Source organism: Primulina eburnea, chromosome 10 (assembly GCF_022965805.1).
Source record: "Primulina eburnea isolate SZY01 chromosome 10, ASM2296580v1, whole genome shotgun sequence".
NCBI classification, from domain to species: Eukaryota; Viridiplantae; Streptophyta; class Magnoliopsida; order Lamiales; family Gesneriaceae; genus Primulina; species Primulina eburnea.
This window is the reverse complement of record NC_133110.1, coordinates 8,896,692-8,919,955: the sequence shown is the minus strand read 5'-3', so window position 1 is coordinate 8,919,955 and position 23,264 is coordinate 8,896,692. Positions and strand designations below refer to the sequence as shown.

The following is a 23,264-nucleotide window of genomic DNA, read 5'->3' as shown; positions in this document are numbered from 1 at the left end:
GTGTAAATAACAAAAAATAGAAATAAATATCAACTATTATTATGGAAATGAAAGTTTTTGCAACGGTCACTATTTGAATTGTCCCATCATATAATATTGAATCATCCTACATGTACAATGAGAGTTACACATTAGGTTACAAAATGCATTTGAAACGACTATAAAAAAGTTCAGTTTGCGCACCCGGAACACCTCTAACAAAGGGATAAAAATTAAACTATCTTAAAGGTTTTTTTCGAAAGAGTTTTTCAAATAAAATGCAATGATAATTTTGTTATTTGAAATAAATTTTTTAACACAATTTGTAATTCTCATTTTACGTATAACATTTTCCTTAAATATTAATCAATCGGCCTATTTTGTCTTTTAGAAACTATCCTTCACCAAGTAGAAAGGGTTGGAGGGGGCCAAAAACCAATAAATGTAAAATAAAATATTATAAATGTTCTATAACTAATTAAACTATAAAATTTTAAATATTTAATAATATTTGTGAATGACGAGGCCAAAATCTGGTAGTAATTGATTAATTCAAGACGTGCAGCATGCATGGTGTGTCCCCCAACAACACAATCAATACGATCCCAATCCAATGCCAAAAGATATGTACTAATTAATTGGATCGATATATATGATATATCATTCATTGTACACACACCCCATGTTCGTTTATGTTATAGATTGGTCCATTCGACAGAGTTTTGATTAATTGAATTGCTTCTGCTTCTATGGTTTATTTGGTAATCAAACCCCAGCTGTTGAATCTTCGCATATTATAAAAGTAAATCAGATATGTCACGGCCCGAGACCGAGGCGTAAATGACATCCGGCATTGTTTAAACATTTCATTGAAAACAATAAGTCTCGTAGCAAATAGGCAATAATCAATCTAATTCATAAAAGAATATTGTCTTTATATATTTGAAATGTGAATAATGTTGTTGCTGTTCTTACAAAGAAAAGTGCGAAATACGGAAGCGAATAAACTATAATCATGAAATCAGGGGTTTGGTCGTCATAATTCTGTTATTTACCAACCCCACGTCTCTTCCTCTTGATTTTCATTATTAGCTGGAGAGTGACGTAAAGGGGTGAGCGTTTTGGTAAACACTTAGCAAATGAGAGCCTATTGAATACCAGAATAACAAGTTAAATATATACATATATTTAAAATGGTCATTTATAGCATAAGTAGAAAATGGAACAAACAGAGTTCGGAACTTATATCGATCAGATCATGTTAAACAAAACAAAATCTTAACAAAACAAAGTCTTATCAAATCAGAATCACATATTGAAAACATATCTTATAATAATGACAATGAGTTATCAATGATATCGGTCTCCCTCTATGGCTTTCTCCAGTAAATGGACTCTCTCTGGAGCATTTTCCCACATCCGGACTCCCTCTTAGGCTTTTTCCCATAGACATAAATCCTCTGGGGCATTTTCCCCACAAGCTTTCCCGGTGCGCCATCATTCGAAGCATATCAAACAAACTTATCCCAATGGTATGAAACAGACGGATCAAATGAAATGGACGGAATGAATCGGATCGAAACAAAACTTAGCAAAAGATGCAAATGCGAAGCAAACGATTCAAAACAAAACATACAGTATACAATCAATTTTAACACATACAGAAGTCTTTAAAATATATATATCCCCACTTACGGTAATTCAAAGGTGCGATTTCGAACTTGATCGATACTTAAACGTAACCTTGGCCGAACATGGGCAGAGCTTGAACGTGAATTGGACAGCATTACGAGCAAGACTTGGGCGTGATACACAAGCAAAATAATGCCTTAAAATGTTGGCTAGACAATGTAGAAACTTGACTAGAAGCACACGATCTCGACAGCTACTTGCTTGAGGAGGCCGAACTATGACGATTCAAATGAGACTCCATTTCGATTTTATTGTTGCTCAACTCCTGAGGGAACTTCTTGGCTTGACTATAATTGATTATTTGGACAGATTAACACTTTAAGGTGATATCTACTTGCTGCCCAAATTTAAGGGCACAACAACAACTTTCTCGCACGAAAAGGCCGAATTTTGGTTAGTTTGTGAAGGCTTTTTGGACTATGAATTGTCTAGACTATGAGTGATCTTTATAGGTTGAAAAATGACACAGTGAGGGACATATGGCCGAAATCTTGGAGCCCAATCAACCTCCATGATGGTCAATTTGCTTAACCACTTCACATGTCATTTTGGTTTACTAAAAGGTCATCTTTTACACAATAAAGATGTTTGACTCCTAGCTCATCAATTGACTGCAATATATTGTCATTTAGGACAACATGGATGAGGTTCTTTGAACTAGATATTAAGATCCATGAGCTAGGGGTTTGCGTCACCGAGTGGCTACACTTTGGTCCTTGCGGTTTTGCGACGTCTCGAGCTCCGTTATACTGGATTTTGCACATCTTGAGCTGAAAATTTTAAGTCCAATTGTTGAGCTTTTAATTTTATAAAGTTGAGCTAAAAATCCTGAATTTATTTCTTGAGTGATTTGCTTCGAAAATCTGGGTGTTCACAAGATATATCATGTGCATAAATGTCTGGTAAGTAAAAAAAACTCATCTAGAAAATATATGTCGTTACAGGAAATGGACAATAATGATACAGACATCATCCTGCTATAAAATATGAACACAGGTGTCTTGACTGGTACCTTGATCTGCCGCTGCCCAAAAAATCATCAGCCATATGGGGATTTTACGACAGGAAGCATGGAGTTCTACATCACAAAGCTTGAATTTGCCCCCCATAGCCATAGTGTTTAAGTAGCCCTTCATTTTGCCTCCAGTTCTCTTTTACCTTGACTTCAACCTGAAATTTTTTATTTTCCCAGTAATCATTATTGCAACAAACACTACGAAAAGTAGAAAAGAAAAGGCTACAGAGTCTCAACTAGCGGTTGAAATTTTCACAATACTTATTTCTCATGCAGAGTAACATTAACAAGACTAATAAATTATACCTCAAGGAAAACTTTCTTTTGCAAAAAATCTTCTATATCAAGCCGAGCAGCCGTTGCCAGTAGTTTTAAGGCCTTTCCTTCCTGATAGCATCAAGAAAAGATCGATGTTACATGCTACGCATCTCACAGGAATATCATCCGAAGCCTTTTTCTTTATTTAGAGGCTTTCATGAAATTTGAATAAAGTGAACTTCATAGAATTACAAAATGTGCTCTATCGGAAAATATCATAAATTTTGAAAAGAATGGTAAAAATGAGATTATGAAAATATAGTAGTGTAGCAAAAGTAGGAACGCACGTAGGGTTTGGAGGTTGCAGAGTGTAATTCAGAAAATTAAAATTAAGAAGTCTAATACGAGATATTAATTTATAAAGATCTACATACCTAGTTTACTCCAACAAGGAGTCCTATATCTAGAAGATTAAATATACTTTAAAATACAAATAATATTATATCCTAATTACTGATCATTCGGATAAGATTTGTTGTTCAACATTCGACACTCCTCCTCGAGATAGGTTACATATGTTGATCATGCCCAGCTTGGAACTCAAGTCTTCAAAATGAGGTCGGTGAAGCGCTTTCATTACGATGTCCGCTGTTTGCAACTGAGTGAGGATATAACAGAGATCAATGACTTTACTCTCGATCTTCTCACTTATAAAATGTCGATACACCTCAATGTGCTTTGATCAATACTGGTGGACTGGGTTTTTGGCTATACTTATAGCTGCTTGATTATCACACACTACTCGCAAAGGTTGTCTAACTTCAGCTCATTGAGTAGTCTCTTCAACCACATTCCTTCACATATACCATGAGCTAAGGCTCGATATTCTGCCTCTGCACTACTTCTCGCCACTGCATACTGCTTCTTACTTCTCCATGTAACCAGATTCTCTCATAAGTATGTACAATAGCCCGATGTGGAACGCCCGTCAGTATGCGACCCAGCCCAAGCAGCATCACTATAAGCTTCAGCATTTCGAATTGATGACTTCTTGAAGAATAGTCCCCTTCCAGGGTGGTTACTTTTGAGATATCTCAGTACTCGATACACCTCATCAATGTGATCTTTTGTAAGAAAATTCATGAATTGACTAAGAACACTCACCGTAAAGCCAATATCAAGGTGTGTACGTGAGACATAAATCAATTTTCCAACTAGTCTTTGATATCTCCTTTTGTCAACAAGTAGACTATCGTTTTTGCTTCAAGCTTGACATTTGCATCCAGTGGTGTGTCCATTGTTTTGATTCCCAACATTCTAGTTTCTTAAGAGATCTATCACGAACTTCTTTCTTTGAGAAATTGAGATCCCAAGGAAGATCTGGTCATTTCCATTCCAAGAAAATATTTGAGGTTCCCAAGGTCTTTCATTTCAAATCCCTTCGAGAATAAGGCCTTCATATGCTCCATCTCCTCAATATGCCTCCCTGTAAGCGCGATGTCATCAACATAGACTATGAGGGCTGTGATTTTTCCTTCTTCTAAGTGCTTGGTAAACAAGGTATGATCCGATTGCTCCCGAGTGTACCCACTCATTTTTAGAACCTTCGAGAACCGTATAAACCATGCCCGACGTGATTGTTTCAAGTCATGCAAGGATTTTTTCAGTTTCCACACTTAATTAGTTGTGGATTATGTCACGAACCCTGGTGGAATATCTATATAGACATTTTTCCACTAGATCACCACTAAGGAAAGTATTATTCACCAACCTGCTACACAAGGGCTGGTCCAAGTTTGCTTCTAATGATAAGAGAACTCGGACAGTATTGAGTCTGGCCACTGGAGTAAAAGTTTATTGGCAATCGATGCCATAAATTGCATGTATCCTTTTGTTACCAATCATGCTTTGAATCTTTCTGTACTACCATCAGTTTTGAGTTTCACTGAGAAGATCCACTAACATAAAACTGTTCGTTTCTCATGAGGGAGATCAGTGATAGTCCCAGTATTGTTTTTCTCAAGGCCTGTATTTCATCAAAAGCAGTCGTCTTCCATTGTGGGTCTTGGAGAACAATATCTATGATTGATGGAATCTGGACCTGGTCTAATCTGGATACAAAAGCTCGATATCATAGTTATTTAGGCCGCAAGGCGCACAAAAGCGCTAGGGTATCCTAGAGTTTAAGCCTCTGAGGCAAGTGACGAACACGCTTTCTCGAAGTAAAACACATTTGGGATAAATTTTAAAATTCAACATATATATATCATACTATAATATTACATAGATTAAATATATTAAACAAATATAGAAAATAATATAAATAAAATTCATTAATAGATAATGTAGCTTAAAATCATAATGAGAAAATAAACTTTGGAATTGAAAGAATGTGGAAGCAAGAAGTTGTAAAAGCAATTGCAAAAAGAAAAAGAAAATAAGGGCTGCTTATTACCTGATTTGGATCGCTAGAAATTGATAAACCAAAACTGAAGTTTCGGAGTTTTGGGCGCTGCACCTAGAATCGTAGATAGAACTTGAGGGAGATGAAAAGTTGTTGCACACTATTACAACTTACATGAATTCAGGGATTTTTTTATCATTTTGGTATTTGGGCTTGAGTTAATTTTTATTTATGTACAAGATTTGCATACCACTTCATGAAGCGCTCGCTTTTGCGCCTCATCCTGGCCTTGCGCCTAACCATAGAAGCGCGTTTTTTTTCAAGGGATGCGCCTGGGTACAATGGGTGCGCCTAGGAGCTCGCTTTTAACAACTATGCTCAATATGCAGGTGATAAGTGTTCAAGAGAAACAAAGTAGTATATAGGATGTCATGTACATAAACAGACATCTTCCCTTAATGCAATAGGCCTATTATCTGTAATATCACATTCAATCACAGGGAACTCATCAGTACCTTGTGTATTTTCAGTTGGCTGTTCCAGAGGAGAGTCGGGACGTGCTGAATCTGTTCATGGCGCTGTTGGAATTCTGCATGCGGTGGTTTCCTGCGAGAATAAACCAGTAATGGCTTACCGGACTCCAATTGTGATTTTGCTTGCCCACACAGCTCTAATTGTGATTGGATATGCCTACACGGCTCTACTTGTGGTAGAGTATGTGTATCAGGTTCCCGGTTGTGAGATTCACTCAGTTCGATCTCTCCCTGAATCGAAGATTTGGAATAAAAAGGGTCATGCTAAGAAAACGCAACCATGGAGTGGTATAATTTCTTGGTGAGAGGTGAGTAGTACTTGTACCCCTTTTGGTTGGCGGTGTACCCAAGAAAAATGCACTTGATAGATCGAGGGTCAAGTTTTCCTGATCATGAATATGTTCAAAGGTTGAGAAACCAAAGACTAGGAGAGAGATATTCTGAATGAGGAGTGTTGTAGGGAAGGAGACCTGGAGAGTTTGGATGGGAGTTCTGTATTTGAGGACACGAGAACATTTGTTTGATTGGCAGTGAGGACAGCATCGCCCCAAAAATGCGTGGGGACATTGTGTGTGAAGAGTAAGGATCCGGATACATCAAGTAAGTGTCGATTCTCTTGCTCAGAGACACCATTCTGTTGGGGGTATTGACACGAGAGCTTTGGTGAACTTATACCTGACTGTGAAGGTAAGTTCCTAGAACATAATTGAAGTAGTCTTGGGCCCTATCAGTTTTCAAAATTTTGATGCGATTGGAGAATTGTATTTGGATCATGACATGAAATTGTTTGAAAAGTGCAGATGTCTCAGATTTTTCTTTCATATAAAATACCCAAATCATCAATAAAATGCAAAAACCAACAGTGACCCGCAACATTTTATATATTAGACAGACCCCAAATATGACTGTATGAATGAAAATGGTCGTGATGGCTTATATGGTTGTGGTGAGAAAGTAGCACGTGTATGATTAGACAATTGACACACATCACAAGAAATAAACCTGGAGGTTTTGTTACTAAATAATGAAGGAAATAATTTCTAAAGGTAAATAAAATTGGCATGACCTAACCTATTGTGTCATAACAAAATTTCATTATCCTTATTAACTAAAGAATTAGAAACCAAAGAAAGATTGTTCGAGGCAAGACAAGAATCATGCAATAATTTAGTGGTGCACTTGAGATCTTGATTTAAGCAACTGAGATACAGAGTACGATCCAAATCTGGGACAAACAAAACTGAATCGCGAGAAAATGTTCGAGAGACATGGACTGTCCCAGAACCCAGCGCTGTAGACCATGACCCATTCGCAATTTTAACCGAGGCTGAGATCGTGTACCGGCTGTAGGACCGAAAGAGCTCCAGATTCCCAATCATATGCGCTGATGCACCTGAATCAATGATCCAACTATCTGATAACATGTGTTGTGCTAAGAAAGCATTAGGAGCAATACCTTTGTGCGCCACACTCCCAGCGCCAATAAACGAGGAATTGTTATTTGGATGTGCTTAACTGAATAATTTATGGAGCATCTCTTGTTGTTCCCGGCTAAAAGGTGGTTGTTCGGGAGTGGAACTCTCCGTTGTAGCAGAATTGGCTCGTCTCTCGCATGCAGGTTTCCAATTAGGAGGCTTGCCGTGAATCTTCGAACAAGTCTCTTATGTATTTCACACCACGGTCGGCCATTATGCATGCTGTTGCTGGAGGCTGGAGATTTCAGTTTCAAAACGGCAGGTTGGGAGGGCATATCAGGTGGTAATTGCGCAGAAGGTGTTGGGCGATGAATGGCGAGGGCCAATCCGACAGAGTTTGGGCAATAGGTGAAGGACCCAACATCAATTTCCTCCTGCTTTCTTCATGGCATATGCAGAAAAGGTGCCACACAAATTGGGCAGTGGCTTGATTGCAAGGATCCGGCCGCGGACATTATCTAGTAGTGAATTGAGGCTTATAAAAAATTTAAATACGTATTTCGTCTCCACAATAGCCCTATAGCGATCATCTTCTGACACACTTCCAATCGTACACCTCAAATAGGTCTTGTTGCTGCCAGTAACGAGTAAGCATGGTGAAGTATTGGGTGACAAGGGCATCTCCCAGTTCGAATTCATGAAGGATGCTTTCTATCACGCAGTGTTATTCTTGGAAGAGTAAGTATCGCTAGCAGCTTCCCGGATGTCTTTTGCCATGGGATACAACGGAAAATTCTCTCCAATATCGGGTATCATGGAGTTAATTAACCAGGACATTACCATAATGTTTTCGGCCTTCCACAGCTTAAATCTGGAGTCATCCTTGCTAGACAGCGGCTTGCGCCTCATAAAAAATTGTCATTGCTCCCACAGATAAACATCGTCACGAATTGGGACCATTGAAGATAATTTTGGCCATTCAATTTAGGATTTGTGATTGGAATGGATGTATTATCGAAAAGTCCTTGTGTGATTGTAGGAGGTGGTGGAGGGGATGAAAAGAAACAAGAAGAGGAGGCCATGTAGCCGTATTTTGTCATGAACCGCTCACGTGCTCTGATACCATGTAGCAAAAGTAGGAAGGCACATAGGGTTTGGAGGTTGCAGAATGTTATTCAGAAAATTAAAGTGATAAGTATGATACAATATATCAATTTATAAAGATCTATCTACCTAGTTTACTCCAACTAGAAGTCCTATCTATAGAAGATTAAATATACTTTACAATACAAATGATAATCTATCCTAATTATTGTTATTCAGATAGGATTTGTAGTTCCACATTCAACAAGTAGTTTAGCTTGTCTGCAGTACTTCAAACAAGCAGGAAAATACTTGCAAAATTTTATCATGCCAAAAATATTATCTTGTAGAGAACTTATTTCTTTTCAAGTCAATAAATCATTATCGTGATAGCAACAGAACCTGATAGCACACTCACACCGAACCCATTGAGGGATCAGTGCTAATTCAGAGCGATGATTCAACCACTTCATTGATAATTTTCAGTTCTTCTGTTCGAGATTCTCACGCAAGCAAAACAAGCGCGTGTGTAGCCTGAAACTAAAGGCCCTTCCAGTGACACGTAACAAATTGTCTCATTAAGAGTAAAAACTTATACTTACACAGCACACAACAAATAACTCTGCCCTGTCTAAACACATTCCCAAATTAACCAAGGGACAAATATTACAGAGAACTTACTTGGTATCGAGTGGATATAGCTTTTGAATTAAGACTCTACATGCAAAGAACATCGCTTTAACTCAGGCAACGAAAAAGACATGCAATTTGGTTTTAGAAATTATTTGCTTAAAACCATATCATGTAAATTATTAATTAGTTCCACAACTAAAAGACAGTTAGCAATAAGAATATCATTGGATCAAAGCGAAACTTCACACTGGTAAACTTCAGCATTAATTGCTTCCTTTATATAAGAGATATTTCATCTTTGAAATCACATAAGAATCAGACAGCTTCCTTTTTAAGTTCACCGATGCAAACAGGTTGCAAAATGCTTCATTTTTTTTCCAGATGCATGATACTAGCCACAAATGCCATATTCCAATAAATGTATTTCTTCTTCAAACTTTTGCTTAGAAAACAATGGCAGTCTCTCGCTGTTTTTTTGGGTTACATGAAAAGTGGATGAAGCAGTGGACCCACAATATTTTGAACTCAAGCATCGAGGGATTTAAAAAAGAAAACCTTAATTGTTTGTCAAACAAGTATACCACTGATATCATACCACTTGTATCACGACCCTATTAATAGCCATGGACGACTTAAATGAAAAGTATCTAGAACAAACTAAGCTAAGAATTTAAGATAAACTTCATGTTTCAAATAACAATTATTTGGTCAAAAGTTTACCGTCAACTAGGTCTTACAGAGGCATAGCCAAAGGAGGGCTGGCGACTGTTGTAGCCAACATTTTAAATTTTCTCATACAATTATATAATTTTTATGAATTATAAATAATAAAAATGATTTTCCACCCTTCTAAAATTCTTGAGATTTTGTTTCTCTCTCTAGATGGAAATTTTTGGCTCCATTGTGGCATTTTAGGAAATAAAAAAACAAAGTTCTAAATTTTTTATCCAACTAATTCCATCGGGTTAAACTCAGCATTCCTTCCAGCATAGTGCACCAATCATAGTTGTCAAGGCGCTAGGCGACGTCAAGGCGACGAGCCACTGCCTAGCGCCCGAACGCCTAGGCGACAAAAGGCGATCGCCTAGCCACGAGGCGATAATATAGAGAGAATGTATTATATATTTATGTTCTACTAGGCCATACTAGGCTATTTTTTTAAAATTAATGCTAAACAGAAGCCTGAAAGAGAAGAATCTGCCCGGCAGAGAAGAAAAGTTGAAAGAGAGGCCTGAAAACAGAAGCCTGCGGCTGCGGCAGAGAAGAACAGGTCCAGGAGCTTCAATATTCGATCGGCAGGGGAGAATGGTGTGCGCAGAAATGGCAGGGGAGAATGGTGTGTGCAGAACGGCACGGCAGAAACTTCAATCGGCAGGGGAGAAATGAGAATACGTATCGACATGCAAAGCAAAACTAGGCTTTTTTTAAAAATAAATTACTTATGGGCTAAATTAGTTATGGGCTTATTTAGTTGGGCTTTGGGTCATTAAAAAATAAAGGATATGCGATGCACACATGTTCTGCAAAGAGGCGGAACGCCTGGAACGCCCATCGCCCGGAGAAATGCGGCTTCAAGGCGCTAAAGGCGCTCGCCCAGCCATGCACCGTCGCCTGGTTGTCCATAAGGCGCTGAAGCTCTGCCTAGCGCCTGAGGCGCGCCTCAGGCGCGCCTTTGACAACTATGGCACCAATCCCTATGTTGCATGGATACGGGTACGAATATCGTATCGAATACGATACGGATACGGCGACACGTCAAATTTTGAAAATATAAGATACGATACGGCTAGGATACGACAATCATTAAAAAATATATAAATATTATATATATTTATATTTATATAAATTTAGTATTGAAAAATAAAAATTATAGAGATAGATGTAATATTTCATTAATCATAATATCTTAAGTACAAAATATTAAATGCAAAATCCATCTTAAGCAAGTAAAAAGAAATCAAATATCCATATCGGTTGAATTGAGAGACGCTTGAGCAGAAATGGAATGAAAGAGATGAACAAATGTATTTAGGGATTTAAAAGCCCAGCCCAATTTATTTTAAATTATTTTTCTTTTAGTCCCTAGAAACTATAGTTTTTTTTTAATTAACCCCTAAAATTTTTAAATATTTGCAATTTTGCCCAAACGTATCCGAAAAACGTATCCACGCCGTATACATGGTGTGTCCTCGCCGTGTCCAAAACGTATCCGCTGGTCAACCCTAAACAAAGTCAACGATACGGATTTTGAGGTATCCGACACGCGTATCCGTGTGTCGTATCCGTATCCGTATCGTATCTGTATCCGATACTTCAAAAAAAAAATTTTAGGGTATCCGTGCTACATAGACCAATCCTGAACATTAGACTATCCAATCGGTGTAGATAAAACACATCCAGGACTACATCAGGGCACATCTATCTTAAACAAATTGGCAAAGTAGAAGAATATAGATTCTCAACAGCTGAAAGGCGTGAACATTGTATGATAGAAAAAATTTACCTTTCCAATAAGGATGATTCTCTGGGAGTTCTTTTCCACGATAATCTCAGCTTGAATGAAGTCTTTCGCATTTGGTCTGCTTTTATAACTAACTACATTAACCTGCAGGATTAATGAGTTTTTTCCTTGAAAAAATAAATCTAAAACAATAAAGAAGTTGTATCTGATCATATCTCAAATTACAAAATTGGTGTACCTGACATGCATAAGGCACTTCATTTCTGTACTGCATAAAGATTTTTTCTCTAAGAATTTCAGCCACAAAAAATCTCTCGGGGTGCTCACTAGCAATATCCTAAAGAGGAATGGCGTTATTTGATTTCAGATGCAAAGATTTACCTCTGTAAGGAGGAACACAAAATGAACTAACTAGCAAACATTTTTCTACAGCAATCCCACATTTGAAACTTATCATGAATTTCATTAAAATTGTAAACTGAATATAATACTAGCAAAAATTGACACACCTTAGGATAATAAGCTGGTCCGATTGGAAGTTTTGATAGAATCCACTCCTTAACATCATCCACCCCATGGCCATACTTGGCGCTCACTGGTATGACCTCATCTACTTCAGTAAACTTTTCATACCACTGCAAAAAATATGGTGCCTATCTATAATGAATCCGCGCAGCGATATTGGAGCAAAAATAGTTAGCAGAAGCATGGGTGCAGAATTTCAGGTACAAGATTTAGTTTGGAAGGTTAAACTAGCCAAAGGATTACCACACAGGCTATCCAAAATCACTAGTCAGTTCCATGCTTCCAGAATGTGATTAATTTATTTGTCTTGTTTGGGACAGATAGGCAACCGTCACTTATCATCTAATGAAATAGAGCGCATGTAAGTGACTATTAAGATCTTAAACAAACAAAGAAACGGAAGCAGGAAAAGAGACACCTAGCCAAATCATTAGGTTCAGTGCATATACCAAACAAGGTATTGCTGTGTAAGATTCATAAATAATAGCTTATCAGCAATTATACCTCAATTCTCTTGGCTATCTCTCCAGGTTTAATTAGATCTTTCTTGTTCAAAACCAGCAAGGTAGGTAACTTATCTTTGCGGTCTCCAACCCCCTCTTCCAACACGTCATCAATCTAATAGCAGCTGTACACCATTAGTTTAGAATCCAAAGTTGAATTTTGTTTTAAAAGTGAAACGTAATACCTTTTGAGGTTCCTTACAAACATCAACAACAACAATTACACAGTCCGCATTGAAGGCAGCACTTCGGACGTTCTTCATCATCATAGAATCTAACTTGTGCATTTTCTTCTCTATGACACCCGGTGTATCATAAAGTATCATCTACAGCCAATTCAATAAGAATAGCTTTTGAAAAAACTATGTCAATTGCACACAAGTATATTTCTTTTCTCTTCACTTTAAAAATGGAACACTTGGATTACATCATAGTGGATGGAGGTCCATTCATGATTCACGAAAACTGTAACATAGGCAGATGAGTCCGGCCTGTTCCTCAGACAGTTGTTCAAGTGAAGTTTAAAAGAAAAAAGGCAAAAGAACAGACAATTTAAAAAGCGACGATATATTTTCGACCTTAGGTGCCCAATTTCTATTTTACTCAAGCAGAGACGTGAATTTATATGTAAACTATTCAAGAAGGCCATATTAGAATAAGCACTAATATGATGAGCATCATACCCTTCATAGATCTTACTATGATTGCCTCTGGCATATGCAAATTATCTTCTTGCAGAAACTAGCGTTTTGCAACAACGGGGTATCATAATTGCATAGGAGGTCATTCGGTTTTGGTGAGTTCAACAACCTTGTTTCATTTGCCATTATTTATTATCGTGTAGGAGCATGGGTCTCACACTGATGAATTAGTTCTTTTGTAACTTCAATGAATGTAGAATCATTTACTTTTAAAACTAATGAAAAGCCACCGGAAAGAAGGAAAACTGACAGTACGAGGCCTGGTAGCAACCGTATGATCATCAAGCACTAGCACAAAACATAAATTTCAACCTACAATTGACTCGAGCAACATCAAAAGCACCAAGGAACCAACACGGGATCAAGATATGATGGAAAACACAGACCTGAAAATCTGGAGCCGAGCAAATCCCGAGGATACGGTGTCTAGTAGTCTGTGGCTTATCAGTGACAATGGAGAGTTTCTGGCCAACCATTTGATTGGACAAGGTACTCTTGCCAACATTGGGCTTTCCCACAACGGCCACGTAGCCGCTCCGGTGGTTGGGATGAAATTCCATTTCTTCCATCTCGTAATCGTCCAGCAAGAGCAACGACGTGTTTCTGTCGGGCTTGACGTTCAACGAAAGCAGCATCGACGATGAATTTTCAGCATCATCACCGGTCATGTAATCATCTTCCTCTTCAGCAGTAGAATGCGTGGGTAATGTGTTCCTCCTGGAATTCCTTCTGTCGGTGGATACATGAGAAACCACTGGCCGAAATTGGCGACGAGTAGTACTTGTGCGGGTGCTTCGGGGATATGTAGATACAGAGGGAGGGAAGGGAATGTTGTATCTCACTACCAATTCATTCATCCTTCCTACGTTATCCGCCCGCCCTCTTGGATTTTGTTTATTCGACGACGTCAGCTCTCTGTCATCTCAACAAATTCATGCCAATTATTATTATTAATAAATATGTTAAAAATAAAAATTTACGGTAAATAATACAATCTCAAACTCACATAATATATTAAGCTACACATATTATAAAATTTTCTTCACTCAATTGTGTATCTTATTAACAAATTGAGATACACATTTATCGAATTTCTTTGAAAATAATCCAAAAATAATTACATCATTACATATATCATCACACACTAATTTTCAATATTTCCAACTTTTGTTTACTCCCTCTTCTGATTATGATCATGATACAATGATTGTCTTTATTACGTGTTTTTATACTGACTCGTTAAAAACCTTACTAGAAAGAACTCATTGGGATAAAAATCATAGTAAGGAAAAAAAAATGCAATCAAGTAAACTTCCCCTCATGTTAACACGAACGATTCTTCGCAAATTTCGTAGATTGCGCATCTCAATGTTATATATATGTTTTTTGAATATTGTCATAGGAAGTGCCTTTATGAATAGATTTGATGAGTTTTCAATTGATTGAATGTAACGAATATCAATATCTTTATTTTTCTCAAGCTCTTGGGTGAATGCGACGAACTTAATGAGAATATGTTTGGTTCTGTCGCTTTTTATGTATCTTTATTTCATTTGAGTAACACATGCAACATTATCTTCATATAGTGTCACGGACTTCTTGTCGAATGATAATCCGCATGAAATTTGGATATGTTGGCTAATTGATTTTAGCCACACACATTCACGGCTTGCTTCATGTAGTGCAATAATCTCGGAGTGATTTGATGAAGCTGTTATGAGTGTTTATGTATGTGAATGCCAAGAAATTGAAGTGTCTCCACAAGTAAATGCATATTCAGTTTGAGAACGCGACTTGTGTGAATCAGATAAGTACTCAGCATCAGCATAACCAACTATACTTTGATTGATATCTTTTTAATATAAAAGTCCCAATTCTGTCGTTCCTTGTAGATAACGAAATTTATGTTCAATTCTGTTCCAGTGTCTCTTTGTTGCATATGAGTTAAACATTGCCAATAAATTTACAGCAAAAGATATATCAGGTCTTGTGCAATTTGCAAGATATATAAGGGCACCAATAGCACTTAGATATGGTACTTATAGACCGAGAATAACTTCATCATCTTCACATTGACGGAATGGATCTTTTTCTAAGTTTAATGATCTAACAACCATTTGAGTGCTTAAAGGATTTGATTTATCCATATTAAAACATTAATGGACCTTTTTCTGTATAATTTGACATGTTAACAAATATTTCACATTTTTTTTGTTCAATTTGCAAACCTAGACAATACTTTGTTTTTCCAAGGTCCTTCATTTCAAATTCTTCCTTTAAGTACAATACAACTTCTTGAATTTCCTTATTTGTTCCAATAGTGTTTAAATCATCGACATATACAATAATAATTACGCATCTGAATGTTGTTTTCTTTATTAAAACTCAATGACATATTGAGTTGTTTACATATCGCTTTTTCATTAGTGTTCACTTAGCCGATTATGCCACATTCGGCTGGATTGATTTAACCCATATAATGATCTTTCCAGTTTCACATAATAATATTCTTTGGGTTTGAACTTTCTGCTTCAAATATCTTAAATCCTTCGGGTTTTCATATATATGTATATATATATATATATATATATATATATATATATATATATGAATTTCTAAATTTTCAGATACCATCAAACAAATCAAATAGTGAAACGTAATTGCATCCATAACGGGAGAATATGTTTTTTCATAATCAATTCCAGGCTTTTGATAAAAATCTTGTGCAACAAGTTGAGCTTTATATCTTACTATTTCATTTTTCTCATTTCATTTTCGAATAAAAACTCATTTGTACTTAACAGATTTTACACCTTCAGGTATAAGGGCTATAGATCCAAAAACGTTACGTTTATTTAGATAATCTAATTCAACCTGGATGGCGTCTTTTTATTTTATCTAGTACTGTCCATTTTTAAATTCACAAAAAGATTTTGGTTCATGATCTCCATTGTCATTTATGATGTAAAATGCCACATTATAAGAAAATATCTCATCAATTTCTTTTATATTTTCGGTTCCATATTTTTTCAGTATTAATATAATTGGTAGAGATTTAACGATTCTCGTCAGTTTGTGATTCTAACAGAACATTTTCATCATCATGTGTTTCTTCCAGAATATCATCATCTATTTTGTGATCATCATGTTTCACTATGCATTTTATTTCTCGAGGATTTTTATCTTTGGAACCAATTGGTCTTCCACGCTTCAATCGTTTTATGACAACATGAGTGTCTTCAATTTGTTTATTTGAAATTTCAATTCGAGCAACACTACCAAAAAAAAATAGATTTATCGACGGTCAAAACCGTCGCTAAAACCGTCGCAAAAAGGTAAGGCGACGGTTGTAACGACGGTCAGGCTATCCGTAACCTGATTCTGCGTCGCCTTCGAAAAGTAACGGTTGAAAATTCCCGTCGTTATATAGCGACGGTTTTGATGAAGAACACCGTCGCTATATTTGCGACGGATTTTATAACCGTCGCTAAAATAGCGACCGTGTTTATATAAACACCGTCGCTATTTTAAGCGTTGGTTTTTAATAACCCGTCGCTAAATTAAGCGACGGTTCTTTATAATCCGTCGCTAAATTAATCGGCGGTTTTTTAAAAAAACCGTCGCTTAAGTAGCGACGGTGTTTATCGATAAAATTCGTATAAAAAAACTACTAAAAAATTTACGAACGAAATATGGCACCGATGAAGAATTTCTGTAAAAAAACTACTAAAAAATCTTTTGTGAAAAAAAAGCTTTAATACCTAATTTGAGCGAAGACATGCAGCTTTACGTAACGGAAGATCGCACCGACGAGGAAATCTACAAAATAAATACGAAAAATTGTTAGTACAAAACAAAAAACGAAACTTTGAAAAAATAGATAAAGTTTCGCTACCGGATATAGTGAAAACTCGTTAAGAAAATTTTCGCGAACCTTCGTATATATAGAATTATAGCGACGGTTTTTGGAAAAACCGTCGCTATATAGCGATTATTATATTAAAACCGTCGTTATTATAGCGACGGTTTTTGACAAACCGTCGCCGATCTAGATCAGCGACGGATTCTGCATAACTGTGGCTGATCTAGATCGGCGACTATTATATTAAAACCGTCGCTATTAAGTTAAGCGACGGTGTTTTACACGGTCGCTATATAGCGACGAATTTTAATAAAACCGTCGTCTGTTAAATTAAGCGACGGTTTATGAAAATTTGTCGCTATAATAGCGACGGTAGTATACAAGACCGTCGCATGTGTTTTACCCTTTGCACAAAATGGCGACGAGTGTGTGGAACAGTCGCAATAATAGCGACCGTTTTTTATAAACCTTCGCTAATATAGCGACGGGTTTTATAAAACCGTGGCTATTATAGCGACGATTTTATACAACCGTGGCTATTATAGCGACGGGGTTTATAAAACCGTCGCTATAATTTAAAAGGCGACGGTTCATGAAACCCCGTCGCTATATAGCGACGGAAAAGAGAAACCGTCGCTATTTGAGCGACGGTTTTAAAAAAATCGTCGCTAATTCTTCCGTTTTTTTGTAGTGCAATGACATTTACAGTATGTATATATGATTTAATTACATTTTTTTGTGTCTGCAAACACATCTAGTATTTAATTTGTTATTCTTTACAAGTGCACAATTTGTTGTACATATTTTCCACATTGTTTAGTTCTTGGATCCAGATGTAACAATGATGATGCATACCATGTAATTTCATTTTCGATATGTTTCTTTTCTCCCTCTAACATTGGGAAGATTTTCTCATTAAAATAACAATCAGGAAAATATGTTTTAAATATGTCGTTTTTCCGAGGCTCAGGATATCGAATGATTGATGGACTATAATGACCGATATAAATTCCAATCTTTCTTGAAGGTCCCATTTTTGTTCGTTGAGATGATGTAATAGGCACATATACCATATATCAAAAAAATTCTCAAATGAGAAATGTTTGGTTCTTTACCAAATGCAAGTTGCAATGAGGAGTATTTACGAAATGCATTTGGTCTGATGCGAATTAATGCAGCATCATGTAAAATTGCATGTCCACATATATAAATAGGGAATTTTGTTTTCATAATCATTGGTCTATCAATCAGTTGTTGACGTTTAATCAATGATTCAGCTAATCCATTTTGTGTATTTACATGAGTGTTGGAATATTTCATGTTCTTTGATGTTAACAAAACTTGTTATTTGTTTCTAATGAATTTAACTAAGTGAGCACAAAGCTGAAACGGATCAGACTTCGAACTGATAAGTTACCGAGCCAAGATTGAAGCTATCGAGACGAAACTGAAAGTACCAACTAATTGTCTAAATTGAACCATTCCAACTGAAATATCAAATACCAGTTCAATAGATTGTTCAGTTGATAGGTAGTTCAGCAGAAGACCTTCAGAAGCCTGACCAGCCGATGAAGAGCTCAACTGATGAATCGCCTAGCTGACCAGTTCAACTGAAGCAGTGAAATCGGTTCAGCTGACGAGCCAACTGATTTCCCCACACCGATGCAAGACCAGTTCAACTGACCACTTCAGAGCATCAGTTAGGAGCCGACCAATTTGCAGAACAAGACAAGCTTATCTGCGCACTAAGGAAAGCAATTGTCCAGTCAAAGGACAATAATGGACGTTGCGGCATAGCTTAAAGATAAAACGTTCCAGAATGGCTGTCGGAAAGTAAAAGACAAAATTCGAGGAACGAATTCAAATTACAACGAACATATTTGATGAGTCTTGGTGTACAGTCACATTGCCTCTATAAATACAAGATCAAGACCATCAACAAACAAGTGTGAAAATAAAGAGAGAGGGCACGCGCAACGTATATCAGCTTACAAGAAGCAATCGGCTCATATTTGAGGGAACACTTCAACGTTTTATCAACTTAGATTAGAAGCACAATTCCCTCAGTGTGTGAGAATACTTTCGTGTTGTATTCCTAAACCAGTTCTCACACACAATCAGTCACATATAATATAGTAGAGCTTATTGAATAGCTGAGTGAGTCTTGCACAAAGACGTTAAACTTGTGTATGTAGTCTTCAACACATAGACGTTAAACAAGTGTTGGCTGGAAGGTGCTGCCTTCAGTTTAGACTAGGAGTTCAGTTAGGCAGTAGGGTAAGTCCTAAGCTTAGTGGGTTTGTATAAGGTATTGTATAAATCAAAGTCTTTTAGTGGATCCTACCCGAGGTGGTAGAAGGGGTGACATATAAGCAATTGAAGTCTCCGAAACATGTTTTAAACATGTCATCTGTCTGAGGCTCAAGATATCGAATGATTGATGAGCTATAATGACCGATATAAATTTCAATCTTTCTTGGAGGTCCCATTTTTGTTCGTTGAGATGGTGTAATAGGCACATATACCATATATCAAAAAATTCTCAAACGAGAAATGTCTGGTTTTTTACCAAATGCAAGTTGCAATGGGGAGTATTTATGATATGAACTTGGTCTGTTGTGAATTAATGCAGCATCATGTAAAATTGCATGTCCACATATAGAAATAGGGAGTTTTGTTTTCATAATCATTAGTCTATCAATTAGTGGTAGACATTTAATCAATGATTCAGCTAATCCATTTTGCGTATTTACATGAGTGTTGGAATATTTCATGTTCGCAATCTTGATTTTGATATTACCAAAAATTGTTATTTTGTTTCTAATGAATTTACCTAAGTGTGCAGAAAGCTGAAACTGATCAAGCTTTGAACTGATCAGTTACCGAGCCAAGATTGAAGCTATCGAGACACAAACTGAAAGTACCAACTAATTGTCTGAACTGAACCAGTCCAACTGAAATATCAAAGACCAGTTCCACTGATTGTTCAGTTGATTGGTAGTTCAGCAGAAGACCTTCAGAAGCATGGCCAGCTTATGAAGAGCTCAACTGATGAAGAGCCCAGCTAACCAGTTCAGCTGACGAGCCAACTGATTTCACCACACCGGTACAAGACCAGTTCAACTAACCAGTTCAGAGCATCATTTAGGAGCCGACCAATTTGCAGAACAAGACAAGCTTATTCAGCTGTGCGCACTAAGGAAAACAATTGTCCAGTCAAAGGACAATAATGGACGTTGTAACAGAGCTTAAAGACAAAACGTTCCAGAATGTCTATCGGAAAGTACAAGAAAAAATTCGAGGAACGAATTCAAATTGCAACGAACATATTTGATGAGTCTTGTGTACAGTCACATTGCCTCTATAAATACAAGATCAAGACCATCAACAAACAAGTGTGAAAATAAAGAGAGAAGGGCACGCTCAACGTATACCAGCTTACAAGAAGCAATCAACCCATATTTGAGGGAACACGTGTTATCAGCTTAGATTAGAAGCAGAATTCCCTCAGTGTGTGAGAACACTTTCGTGTTGTATTCATAGACCAGTTCTCACACACTCATACACAATCAGTCACATATACAGATAGTAGAGCTTATTGAATAGCTGAGTGAGTCTTGCACAAATACGTTAAACTTGTGTATATAGTCTTCCACATATAGACGTTAAACAAGTGTTGGCTGGAAGGTGTTGTCTTCAGTTTAGACTAGGAGTTCAGTTAGGCAGTGGGGAAAGTCCTAAGCTAGGTGGGTTTGTACAAGGTATTGTATAAATCAAAGTTTTTTAGTGGATCCTATCCAATGTGGTACAAGGGGTGACGTATGAGCAGTTGAAGTTCTATTTATTAATTTGTAAAGCGTTAACCAGCCACTAGCCCACGCCACAAGTCCAGCACGAGAAGCGGCCGATAATGCACCCTAGGACTTCTAACTCGCCAAAGACCCTTCACCCGAGCCACCACCCAAGCCCGAACCCTCATGACCCTCACTGGACCACCCTCAGACCTAGCCTAGACCTCCTAGACAAACTGTGACATCCCTCATGCACAACTGCTGCCCTCGGTTTGCATGGGAAGAGTCCTATCTCGCATGGACTCTTCCCTAGCCATTGCGCATGGCTAGGACTCTTCCTCACACATAACCACATCCAACCCGAGCCCTGGTCAAGCCCTGATTGAGCCGTACGCCATGATTCCTCCTACCCGAGACCCTAATGCACAACCCTTGCAATTTTCGTTCAAGCTTGGATCACCTACAGTCCAGCCCTTGTGCAGCCTCGCCTAGGCTCCTAAACCTTTTGAAATTCATCCATTTTTATTAACCTAGGATGGCAGTCCTTTTATGCATCATATACATGAGTTTTATATCATCAGAACATGAGTTATATGCATGTATGCCCATAAAAACGAAAATAAAACTTGTGACACATATTTTTCATGCAAGGTTAATCAAATATACATAATATGGTGTGAAAGATGTTTGAAAGAAAGTTAAGGTGTGCTTTTGCGTTTATTACGCACGAAAACGAGTTGGCGATGCGAAGAACGGAGACGTAGGAAACCCTAGGCTGAATTCTTACTCAAAACCGTGGATTTCCTCTTCAAAATCTCATGTGGTGGGTGTGGTGGGTGATGAATAAGAGTCCTTGTATGATTAGGGGTGAAAGGCGTGGGGTTGTGAGGGTTTGAGGCTTTTATTTTTTTATATATAGCAAATGTTATCAGCTTAGGCCCATTAACATGGTATAATAGACTCATTAAGCCCATTAAATAATATTTAAAATATTTATTTAGGAAATTTTATGAAAATATTAGTCGAGTTCTCAAAAAGATCATATTTTTGTCGAAAATCGAGTACCGTTAAAAATTATGTCTCGACGAATAAAATCACCTCAAAACACCCTATTTAAAAAAAAATATCATATAACATATACCATATTTTAAATAATTAAAAGTAATCATGTAATAAAAATATTTTCTCTTTTCAACCATCGGTCTCCGTTCATCGATCGTGTCTTGAATACATTTAAAACACAGTTTTTTACATTCTAAAATAAAACTATATTTTAAACATTTTAACATGCATATCATAATTAATTCATACCATTAAAACCATTTAATTAGTCATTTTCCAATTTCCCTATATTTGCATGCAGTTGGATTACATTATCATATTTTGGACCTTACACATTCAATCGTGACATTGTAACGCATAAATGTTCTTAAACATTATTTTTTCCGACAGAACTTCAAGATGTTCTTATATCCTTAATTCGAGACAGTCGTGGTGTTGATCTTAGTATCTTATAAGGACATCACCAAGTATCAGGAAGCCTAAGATGACATTAAAATAGATGACATTTTCGGTTATGTCACCAAAACTCAAATGTCGCCATATCTTAAGTTTAAGGACATTTTTTGATGTCCTTAAAGGGGATATTCTTGTGGCAGGAACTCAGGATACATATGCAACTGATGATGCGTGTGTGTAGGACAAGTTCATGTCGCATTTTATTGGAAGACAGGGTTTTCTAGGCTGGTGATTGAGTAACTGGTTGATTTGGAAGCAAAAATGTCATGTACTTGAATGTAATGTGGTATGGTTCAATGCATTGGAATATATGTTTATTTATAATGTTTTTTGTTTTGGTTGAATTGAATGTGATGTGTTTTGTTTCTAAATTGCATTGAACTTCATTCCTTGTTTTCTATTGGTGAATAATTCAACAAACATAACTTAATTTACTTAACCACACAAGAAAGAAAAATTTAGTTTCGTTCATAACCAAAATACATTACATTACCTAACATAACACTTGAGTTGACTTCTCTCATACTGCACCAAATTTATATCCGAACTAGAACTCCATTACATAATCAATTCACACACATGATAAATCCCCATTACATAAACACTCTATTACTTAACAAGAAAACCAATGAGTACAATGAACAAGGCACAATCAAACTAGAAAACATGCACATAACCAGTGACCAATGGATCTTGCATCACCTCCTGCTTCTTGGATTTAGCTTCGCCCACTTCAGGAGGCTTAACCCGAGTTTCGGTACCGTTAAAACTGCTGCAATTGGTCCTTCTTGAATCATCGCACGATCCTCATCGAAAGAACTCACAATTGTTCAGTGTTTTACTATAATACATCATGTTTTTGGATTTTTTTTTTCTACTCGGACATCATGA

General features: G+C 36.9%; 1 protein-coding gene and 1 long non-coding RNA gene across 4 annotated transcripts; both read right to left on the bottom strand.

The window, feature by feature from the left end:
• Positions 1–2,485: 2,485 nt before the first annotated feature.
• LOC140803045 (GTPase ERA-like, chloroplastic) lies at positions 2,486–14,109 on the bottom strand. 2 transcript variants are annotated; one of them, XM_073158731.1, is made up of 9 exons: positions 13,589–14,109; positions 12,687–12,827; positions 12,503–12,616; positions 11,983–12,108; positions 11,712–11,810; positions 11,516–11,617; positions 2,993–3,073; positions 2,758–2,841; positions 2,486–2,713 (listed from the first exon to the last, which is right to left on the bottom strand). In XM_073158731.1, the coding sequence occupies exons 1-9, from the start codon at positions 14,057–14,059 to the stop codon at positions 2,711–2,713; spliced, it is 1,221 nt and encodes a 406-aa protein (XP_073014832.1). In that variant the 5' UTR covers positions 14,060–14,109; the 3' UTR covers positions 2,486–2,710. The 2 variants fall into 2 exon arrangements, with proteins under 2 accessions (XP_073014832.1, XP_073014831.1); XM_073158730.1 differs by having other exon boundaries at positions 2,486–2,841.
• On the bottom strand, positions 3,273–8,433 carry LOC140803046 (uncharacterized). 2 transcript variants are annotated; one of them, XR_012111749.1, is made up of 3 exons: positions 5,864–8,433; positions 5,400–5,720; positions 3,273–5,055 (listed from the first exon to the last, which is right to left on the bottom strand). It is a non-coding gene; the product is annotated as an uncharacterized lncRNA (long non-coding RNA). The 2 variants fall into 2 exon arrangements; XR_012111750.1 differs by having other exon boundaries at positions 5,400–5,462.
• Positions 14,110–23,264: the final 9,155 nt, after the last annotated feature.